General features: G+C 35.5%; 1 protein-coding gene and 1 pseudogene across 1 annotated transcript in view; both read left to right on the top strand.

Annotated features, from left to right (window-relative positions):
* LOC127455904 (cryptochrome-1-like) overlaps positions 1-4213 on the top strand; it is a 21886-nt gene extending 17673 nt beyond the window's left edge. The window contains exons 4-11 of the mRNA XM_051724081.1: positions 677-861; positions 951-1039; positions 1329-1469; positions 1592-1903; positions 2256-2407; positions 2569-2771; positions 3146-3259; positions 3722-4213. Coding sequence (XP_051580041.1) covers positions 677-861; positions 951-1039; positions 1329-1469; positions 1592-1903; positions 2256-2407; positions 2569-2771; positions 3146-3259; positions 3722-3807 — 1282 coding nt within the window. The 3' untranslated portion in view covers positions 3808-4213. The remainder of the gene's footprint in view (positions 1-676; positions 862-950; positions 1040-1328; positions 1470-1591; positions 1904-2255; positions 2408-2568; positions 2772-3145; positions 3260-3721) is intronic.
* Positions 4214-5930: 1717 nt separating this feature from the next.
* LOC127456138 (dihydrofolate reductase-like) lies at positions 5931-8128 on the top strand (annotated as a pseudogene).
* Positions 8129-11187: the final 3059 nt, after the last annotated feature.

Raw genomic sequence — 11187 nt, 5'->3', positions numbered from 1 at the left:
CAGAGAATGGCCAGACTGGGTCGAACTGACAAAGTCTATGGTAACTCAGATAACCGCACTGTACAATTGTGGTGAGAATGCGGGTTGGTGCTGTTTTGTCGGCACAAGGGGGACCTACAAAATATTAGGCAGGTGGTTTTAATGTTGTGGCTGATCTCTCTGTGTGTGTGTGTGTGTGCACACTACTGGTCAAAAGTTTTGAAACACTCATTCTTTATTATAATTTTTTTCACATTTTAGAATAATAGTAAAGTCATCAAAACTATGGAATAACATAAATGGAACTATGGGAATTATGTTGTGATGTGTGTGTGTATATGTATGTGTGTGTGTATATGTATGTGTGTGTGTATGTATATGTATGTATGTGTGTGTGTGTGTGTGTGTGTGTGTGTGTGTGTGTGTGTATATATATATATATTATTAGGCTATATAGGACTCTTGTAACCTCTGTGACAACTAAGAACATTTTGTGACATTCTATAAATCGATTTTTAAAGCTATCGGATGATTAATCAGTAATCAGCCTTTTCCACAGTCTTAGTTATCGGTATTGGCAAAATCCACTGTCTGTCGACCTGTAATTATGACAACCCTAATCTGTTAAACTGTGTGTCATTTTATTGTCCTAAGTACTAACCGTTGACTTGTGTGCACATGTATTCTCTTTCTGTAGGATCATAGAGTTAAATGGAGGGCTGTCTCCTCTCACCTATAAGCGATTTCAGATGCTCATCAGCAGAATGGAGCCTGTGGAAACACCAGCAGAGACAATTACAGCTGAATTAATTGGCAGATGCAGCACACCCATTACCGATGACCATGATGACAAGTTTGGGGTGCCTTCGCTGGAGGAGCTGGGTGAGACACCTGCGTTTCCTCACTTTGGGTATGTGTGCATGTATCTGTTGTAAATGGGAGTTTGACCGAGTATTGCATGTGTGCCCCAGGTTTTGAGACCGAGGGGCTGACCTCAGCAGTGTGGCCTGGTGGAGAGACTGAAGCTCTGACTCGTTTAGAGAGGCATTTGGAGAGGAAGGTAATCGTCCAGTATATAAAATTGCCATAAATATAAATATAAAATATATATATAGAAATATTGCAGAGTCTTAAGTATTTCTGCTTCATTTTACATCATAGTGTTTCTTTCTTTCGAAAGCCTACAACCAGTTTGCTTTTAAGATTTAAATTCGATTTTGAATCTTACATTTTCAGAGTGGTTTCAGACTTGTGGTTTTAGTCGCAACTCTGTATTTTAATTGATTTACTTATTGGGCTATTGGTAGTTGTATTGTCTAATTTCTGTTATGTTAAATGTTTTTTTGCAGGCATGGGTGGCTAATTTTGAGCGTCCCAGAATGAATGCTAATTCCTTGCTGGCCAGCCCCACAGGCCTGAGCCCTTACCTCCGCTTTGGCTGCCTCTCTTGCAGACTTTTCTACTTCAAACTCACAGACCTCTACAGAAAGGTAAAGAGGGCATCATTGGCTTACTGTAAATTAAGCTAATGTTTATCATTGTGACGACTGATTGAAAGATCATAAAATTCTGCCAGGTTTTTCCTTATCCTTTTCTGGCTTTTCAATTGCAGGTTAAGAAGAACAGTATCCCACCACTGTCACTTTACGGTCAGCTGCTCTGGCGTGAGTTCTTCTACACGGCTGCCACTAACAACCCGCATTTTGACAAGATGGAGGGCAATCCCATCTGCGTGCAGATCCCGTGGGACAGAAACCCTGAAGCTCTTGCAAAGTGGGCAGAGGGCCGGACTGGTTTCCCTTGGATCGATGCCATTATGACCCAGCTGAGGCAGGAGGGGTGGATACATCATCTAGCCAGGCACGGTGTAGCTTGCTTTCTCACGCGTGGAGACCTGTGGATTAGCTGGGAAGAGGGCATGAAGGTACCCTGGGCATTGCTATTATCTTTCAAAATATCTCTGCAAATTCTTCTGTGGATCCTTATTCTTTGCAGGGTTGTCTCTGCATATTAAGTTAGGATAGGTTAAAGTATTTTTGAAAACATAACATCACTTTTAAGGTCTAATAATATTTACATCATAAAATAAACTAAAACAAAAATTGTGCATAGCACTTTTGAGTCCTTTTGGTGTGTTATGTAATCTCTCAATGCAATCTACAAAAACATTAAGGTTAAAATCTTTGTAATAGATGTGGCTTGTAGTTGTTCAGTAGTACAGGCTGGTTTGGCTAAGTTGAAATCTGTTCTGTTAACTGCTGTATTATTTTTTTAAGGTGTTTGAGGAGTTGTTGCTGGATGCAGACTGGAGTGTGAATGCAGGCAGCTGGATGTGGCTTTCGTGCAGCTCATTCTTCCAGCAGTTCTTTCACTGTTACTGTCCAGTGGGCTTCGGTCGACGTGCCGACCCTAATGGAGACTTTATAAGGTGACCCCTAAATTATAGTCATTATAGTTGTTTAAATTACTATATATAATGATAGTATAATGTAACAAAATACTTGTCACAAAATACTTGATAGGGTCGTCAGATTTTAACACATTTAATTTAATTCATATTATAATTATTTTTTTGTTTTTTTGTTACAGGCGCTATTTGCCCATATTAAGGGGCTTCCCTGCCAAATTCATCTATGACCCATGGAATGCCCCAGAGAGTGTTCAGAAGATTGCCAAGTGCATAATTGGAGTGCACTACCCCAAACCCATGGTTAATCACGCTGAGGCCAGCAGGATAAACATAGAACGAATGAAACAGATCTACCAGCAGCTGTCCTGTTACCGAGGCCTTGGTAAGAAAATGCTGTAGGCCTACAGAGGAATGATTAGTGGTGCTTACCAAGGCACCTATTTGCTATTGTGATAGCTCACATGAAGTATTAAGTATTAAACTTTGGCACATAATTCATCCCTCATCATTTTTGCTTCAGACATAATACCTCAAATAAAAAAAAACTCAGAATTATCTATAGACTTGCATAGAGAAAGGGTGGGCTCTTTTGACATGGGCCAGTAAGTAACCACTTAGCTACCACACAGAACACTCTAGCATTGGGTGAAACAACATCTATTTTAGCAGTTGATCTTGTATGAGACTCCAGTTGATTTATTGATATTGTATGTATGCCATTGGGGTTTTAATGGATCCTCTCTGAATGATTCTAAGGGCTCCTTGCATCTGTTCCAACCAACACAAGCAACAATGGTGATGGTAACAGAGCAGCTTTGGGAGCAGGTCCTTCCTCAGGAGGAAACACACAGGAGAGAAATCTCAAAATAGGTATACACTTAAGCACCTTTTATACTATTCTTGACATCTTATATATTGTTTGAGCTCTGTGGGGATGTCAAGGATATGTTTGTTTTATTTTGCTATTTATGCACTTTCTCTATTAGAAATAGGTTAAATTTCGTCTCGCATTTCTTGTGTTGTTGTAATATTTACCCTTAATTTTCCTGTGCACCCTGCATCTCACAAGCAGAGTTCCCATCATGTACATTGTTATGACTTGCTTAAACATTCCCTGAGTCCCATTAAAGAGAAGGGCTTTAATGCACGTTTTTTCATAATTATAGGATTATGACAGTACAGGCACCTAGAAATCGAGGTTATTTATCTTGTAGACACTTCTGTCTCCCTAACATTCCAAGAATAATGGCAGATTTCATTATATATTCTTATGTACAGTCTCTGTGCTGTAAGAGTCATTAAACTACAAAGCATTTTTCTCTTTGTCTTTAGCCAGAGGGACGAGTATTTTGAAGCGACATAGCGAAGACCCAGCATCAGGCATCACATCAAAGATTCTGAGGCAAGACAATAATTAGCCACCTCAGACGTCAAGCCATACACACACACACCTCTCCTCAGGCTAGTTACTTTTCTGAACAGTAGCACAGAGAACAGCTTCTCAACATGCCCATCATTAACTCCTCCATAATTAGCTTTGCTCCTTTGTGATTCGCCATGGTGTCGTTCCACTTGTAGAGCTTAAGTTACAATTAAGGTCCAGTGTGGTGGGCCTAGAAACTGTAAACTAAGCCACATGGCATACCATATGTTGTTACAGCAATTAAAAAGTCTACATAATTTGCCAACTGTATGTTTATGAATTGTGGAGGAAAATATTTGTGTTCACATGGTGTTTGACCATGCATTGTCATAGTCACACAATCCAAATGATTTGCATTGATTTCTCTTCCATTTGTTTGTATCTTGCATACCATTGAGTGTCCATTATGTTTGTGTTGTCTGATAATTTGGCAATAGCTGAAATTTAAACACAATTTGATGTAACGGTCCCACTTTATATTGGATGTATTTAACTACTATGCAGTAACATTAAAATACATACAATACAATGTAATTATTGTGTAACTGTATGTTGTTCTGCAAAATTCTCTCAAGATTCACCTTTGCTGCTACTGAGGTTGAGATATGGGTAGGTTTAGGAGTAGGGTTAGGGTTTTAGATTAGGGTAAGTGTTGGGGTAGGGGTAAGGTTAACAGTGTAACTACAGATGTTATTAAATGCAGCTACTTTAAATGTAAGTACAATGCCATAACACGTATGTACATAATAAGTACATTGTATCAAATGCTTAAGTAGATAGTAGTTAAAGACACCTAATATAAAGTGGGTCCGATGTAACCTAACAGAATGTTTTGGTTTCTATACAAGTGAAGCTCAATTAACAGCATTTGTGGCATAATGTTGATAACCACTAAAATGTAATTTCGTCTCTAACTGTGGAAATCAAAATATGCAACAAATGCAGTAAACTGAACCTGGAACATTACTTTAAGAGGGATTGTGTGTATAATTTAGATATCCAGGAGTGTACCATCCTAAAATTGTCTGGTTGCTCTTTGAAATGACAAAGTGGGAATTATCAAACAGTCAAAGGATTTGACCGATTTAAATATTTAATTCCAATTTCTAAAGAGACATTAAAATGTATATAAAGACCACCGCAAAGGTCTGAATATTTAGTCATATTTTTGCCTTTATTAATTCTATCATTGATGCCTGTGACTCAAGCACAAGTGGATTTGTTTGAACAATGATTACATGAGAATGTAAAGCCTACTATGTATATAAGCATATACTGTAATTCATTCTGCAAACCATTGTACATAACTTTTGTCTTGCTTATTTACAGACTCGCTGTTATGTTTTTTTATATAACAAACAAAACTTTATTTTTTATTGTATGGTCTTCTTTGTAAATCACCATTAAAAGACTGTAATGAAAGACCTATTACTAACATGCTGTGATTTTGAGATTATGTGCCCATACACGGATGAACTGGAAATGCAATTTTATTTTGAGATGGCCATAACTGGAACATCACACACAGATTCTTCACTGATAGACATTTGGCGATGCAAAGCATGACAGGGTTCTGACATTTTAAACAATTATTTTCTATCACTTTTCAAGTTGTTTGCAATTACTGGATAAGGATTTTTAAAAATCACTAATTATATAAGGATGATACAATATAAGACAAAAATATATTCATTAAGGGAATTGACATACTGTAACGTCCATGATTTTAAGAATTTATTAATTTTTATTATTTTTTGGCCCTGGAAATCACACATAAAATTCCCTGATATTTTCATGTTTTACATGATTGTACGAGTTTACATTAGGATTTGGGCAAATTCCATTTGGAGATTTGTGATGATTTTTCTTGAAATATGTGGGTTTTCTTAACATTTGTTATGCACTATTTATAAAACTTCAGATACCAACAAACTATAAGCTTGGATATTCTGTTATCCTTTATTTTCTTTTTAAAACAGTAAATTTAAGCTCTATTTCACTTCTTCAACACATCTCAAGCTATCCTCTTACATGTTAAAGGCTCTATTGCACACAAATAAACTGTGTGGCTCTGACCTGTAAACACTATGGATTGTGATAGACAGACACGACCATTGGATGTCGGCCAACCAGATGTAGAAGACCATGATATAGGTCGAGAAGAATCGGGAACTCATCCAATGCCTATTGCCCAATGGACAACTATATTTTATAGGATAAGCCACGTAAGATTACTTAGTGAAGTCGTAAATTATTTACATCTCGAAGGAGAACCGATCCGGCTCATCGCAGCTGTATTTAGAGATCTGGGCATTGGGAAGAACGGACAGCTTCCCTGGAATCTTCCTTAAGAAATACACAATAATTTATGCATTCACCATAGTTTTGTAGTAAATTGTATGTGATGTTGGTCTCCATCACCGGTTGGGTGACACCATAATAAGATTACTTTGTTTTGAAAATTCCTACAATAAATTGTGACGTGGCATTCCACAAAAACCCCACAAAGCACCAATAATCGACAATATCGGTTTAGTTTGAATATTCGATTGAACTTTGGAACTCAAATGGAATGCTAGCAGGTTTCAAATTGGATTGGAACAGAAAACCTCCACTGTCCCGCCCCTTCAAGATAAGTGTTTCATAAGAAATAAATTCATTAAAAAAAAAAAAAAAAATACAAAAAAAGTATAATATATATACATATATATATATATATATATATATATATATATATATATATATATTATGTTGTATGTCTTATATCTTATGTTTATTTGGTTATTTTGTATATGAATCATTTCAGGTCAGTGCCAACACATGCTCACTATCTGTGTAAGGATTTCAGGTCAGTAATTCACCTGGGCTCTGATCCTCCTCTGTCACTTTGGAGACCATCTGGGATTTAATGGGCCCTCAGGTATATAAGGTGAGAAGTTTGATTTATACAACATTTATGTTTGTACTGAAAGGTGTAGTCTACACAGATTTGTTCATATATAATAAAAAAAAAAAAAAAGACTTAAAGGAAGATTCCGGGTTTAATACAAGTTAAGCTCAATCAACAGTATTTGTGGCATAATGTTTATTACCACAAAAAATTATTTTGAGTCGTCCCTCCTTTTCTTTAAAAAAAGCAAAAATCGAAGTTACGGTAGGGTACTTACAATGGAAGTGAATGGGGCCAGTTTTTGGAACTTTTGAAGGCAGAAATGTGAATCTTATAATTTTATAAAAGCATTTACATTAATTCTTCTGTTAAAACTCATGTATTATTTGAGCTATAAAGTTGTTTAAATCGTCATTTTTACAGTCGTTTTAGAGTTTGTTGACCATCACCACAACAAAGTTGTAAAATTGGCTATAACTTTACACAGAAAAGGTTAGTTAGCCATTTAATCACACTAAAATCATGTTAACACACATATTATTTACGTTTTGTGGCTATAATTTTGAAATAGTGAGTATTTTAATGTTTACGGATTGGCCCCATTCACTTCCATTGTTTGTGCATCACTGGAACCTCGATTTTTGCTTTTTTTAAACAAAAGGTGGGGAAAGTCAAAATAGTTTTTTGTGGTAATCAGCCTCAAATGCTGTTGATTGAGCTCAATTTGCATTGAACCCGTAATATTCCTTTAAGTGTGGTATTTTTTTCCTCTGGAAAACTGTTTATCAGGAAGGTCTTGAGCATCTGTGGTTTGATCTCATCTATCTCACTGACATCATGGCTGAGTTTGACTGCAATGTCTTTTTCCCAAAGTTCAACCCCAATGTTTTCGCAAAACAAAAGGAGTAGGATTATCCTGTATTCCTTTGATATACAGTGGGGTCCAATAGTCTGAGAACACTTGTAAAAATGCTTCTATTTTGCATTTTTCTAATTTAATACAAACATTTACATCATAAAGTATAAGCATAACAGTTTGAGTGAAAAGAAGAATTGAAAAACAATCATGCATCTTCTGTGCTTCAATTGAAGGAAATCTGACCTTTTGTAAAAAGCAGTTATGAATGATCATTACTATAAATATAATGTCATACTATCATAAATATCATACAATTAATATAGTGTCACATATTTGCTTACATTTGATTGTGAAATAGAAATGTTTAGCTCCTTAGACTTTTAGACTCCAATCCACTGTAAAATCCACTGAAGACAGAATTGATCTCAAATAATGCACCATATTACAACATTTGCATTGTTCTTTGTCTTATTTGTTGATTTTCTTTATATAAGCTTTCCTGGAGTTCCAGAAGAAATTCATGAAGAAAATGGCATTAAAGTCTTCAAGAAGGAGGCTCAGGACTAAAGCAGTGAGACACAGTTCACAAGACATGACTGATAACGTACAAGTTCATGTTTACATATTCTGAAATTGTTTTTTATTGATTTTAATGCAAACCTTACAGTATCATACAGACAACACCTCAGCTCAAGGGCTCTTTGATTATCTCATTCATGTGGAACTTCACCATGCAAAATATTTCAGATTTTTTTTTTTTCATAAGCTCCATTACTTTACCTTCTGTGATAATCTTCCTCAATTATTACATAAGCAATCACGTCATACATGATATGAAACAGCAGATGGACTAGCAGATTATGCAGCCAGTGATGAACACTGCTTCCCTCACAATTACACATGCAACAGTTTGTGACCACTCACCAGATTCACTGTTACTCATGTCACCATGGTGACACAAGTGTGGTGAATCAAAGCTGAACAGGGGGATGAGACACAGTAGTAGTCGTCACAGTAGTCATCTATGTGCACATGAACCATACGACCATCTGCTTTTCTGCAGTTAGTATTATTTTTAAACCAAGCTTTCTGAAATGCAATCAAATTTGTGTGTACAGTTCTCAGTAAAATGCACTTGAAGTGCAATGTAGGCAGTTCTCAGTGAAGTGTACTTGTTCGTTTAGGTTTCTGATGTCATTCAAACACTGTACAAGCTAGACAGTATACACTACTATGTTTTTTTTTTAAGTGCTATATTAAAGGTCATTTCTAATACAATTTAAAATTCAACATGTGCAATACACTTCTTGACCATATATAATGGGAGATCAAACATTGATACTGATTTAGTACATTTCAAGGGCAGTGGGAGGGTGAATGGTATTCTCCACTAGATGGAGCCAGGTGTTAAGATGAGATCCTGTTAAAGTGCTAAAATCAGTCTTGAGGTGTTTATTTGGGCAAATAACTGTGTGTGATCACAACCAAACCCAAACATAAAAACAACATACATTTTGATTACAAGCATGATTTCCAAATCTAAAATCATAAATAAAAATGAGGCTACCTTTACAATTTTGAGGTTACATTTAAACTTTATATTTAAGTAAATTCAAATCATGTACAAATCTTTAAAAATCATGGTCATTTCTAAAGTGCATATACATTTTTCTAGTTATGCATTGCTCTTAAATATTTCATTGGCTAAATATTGCTCTTGTGTAGAGTAAAACTTGTCAGTTTTGTCTGATTTGTGAGCAAAATGTTCTTTTAAAGGGATAGTTCAAGCACCCATTCACTTGCATTTTATGGACCTACAGAGCTGAAATATTCTTATAAAAATCTTTATTTGTGTTCAGCAGAAGAAAGAAAGTCATGCACATCTGGGATGACATGAGGGTGAGTAAATGATGAGAGAATTTTCATTTTTGGATGAACCATCCCTTTGTCTTTTCCCCCTCAATGAATTATTCGAACCAGTTGACAATCATCAGTTGACTGATTCATCAGCAGATAAATGAATGAATGAACGAACGTTACATTTATATAGCGCTTTTCTGACACTACACTCAAAGCGCTTTACACAGTGAAGAGTGGACTCTCCTCAACCGCCACCAGTGTGCAGCATCCACCTGGATGATGCGACGGCAGCCATAGTGTGCCAGTCCGCTCACCACACACCAGCTATTGGTGGATGATCTGGTCTGAATCTAAATTATTCTTAAAAAACCTCATCCAGTAATCACAAACTTTATGGAAAACTCATGGAACTTCATTGTTCAAGAAGTGTGCCAGATACATAACAACAAATTAAGCTTTTTACTGGAGAATTTTGTCAAATTTTTCATTTTGCTGAGTTCTGTATCTGAATCCAAAATGTTACATTACATAAAAAGGAACACTTAAGGATGACATGCAGCACTGTTTTTTAAGGACAACACTATGATTAGGACCTCTGAGAGCTGTTATCAATGCGGCCTGATCTGCATGACCTCAGACATGGAATGTTTTACCATCTTAATATCCCACTGTGCAGAGTCCAAAGCAGGAAATTAGAGGTTTTAATTGCATATGTCATCTATTTTCATATTTTCCCTGAGTTATGATCCATAAAATCACAATTTAACATTTGCTAATAGTACCCACTGTCACATTTCATATGAAAAAGAGCTATTTATACCCCCTCTTATTAACCTCCATACATTTGGGTATAACTCATAGTGTCATCTGCAGGATAAAGCAGTCATCCAGCTGTTGCAGTACACTGGAAGGAGACAAAGAATTGCAAACAAAAGAGAATGGTAGAGGCAAAAATTTGAAGAGGTAGAAAAATAAGCACAGTAATAAATATTAATGAAATGTGTTCCTTTTGGGGTACTAAAAAGGTAATGCATCTTTTTACTCACTGTTTTGATTCACAGTATAAAGTACTTTAATCATTAGCACTAATCAAGCTCAAATAAATTAGTTTTGGAAACTAAGAAAAAATACACTTTTTTGATTGCATTTTATGATGCTGGAAGCCTGTGAGAAATGTATTATATTTCACTATTAAAGAGATCATAAAGTTCAATGCATAAACAGCAGTTGCCACAAGGCAATATGTAATGTAACTTCATTATAGATACCAGTAAAGTCTTTAGTCTAATCATTAAAAAGCACAGAATTATCTCAAAATGCTGCCCAGAGGCCAAAATATTGAGAAATGTTTGCAAATGAGATTCTGACTGCATGAGTTCAGCAGCATACTGGTAAACATTAATTGATCTGAATATTTATCTACATAATGCAAACCTCAAAGAGGTATTTTATATTGTTCATTATTAGAGACTTTGATGAGAATACAAACAGAATTTAAAACATACATAAATAACTTTAGGTAAATAAATTACCTGTCAAGAAAAAAAAAAAAAAAAAAAAGCGAAATGCAGGGAAAAAAAGACATATGAATTTTGAAGTATTTATTCATCATGGTATTATTTTGTTGTGCTGACTTTATGCTGATTTAAATAAAATATAAATTGTATTACAGTATTTTTGCTGTAAATTGTGCAAAATGAGAATTTTATTATAATGAGAATCTAAAGAGAATAACTCGTCAGAATAATAGGAATTACCAAACAACT

Source organism: Myxocyprinus asiaticus, chromosome 18 (assembly GCF_019703515.2).
Source record: "Myxocyprinus asiaticus isolate MX2 ecotype Aquarium Trade chromosome 18, UBuf_Myxa_2, whole genome shotgun sequence".
NCBI classification, from domain to species: Eukaryota; Metazoa; Chordata; class Actinopteri; order Cypriniformes; family Catostomidae; genus Myxocyprinus; species Myxocyprinus asiaticus.
Note: the sequence above shows the minus strand (reverse complement) of the source record. Positions and strands in the feature narration are given on the sequence as shown.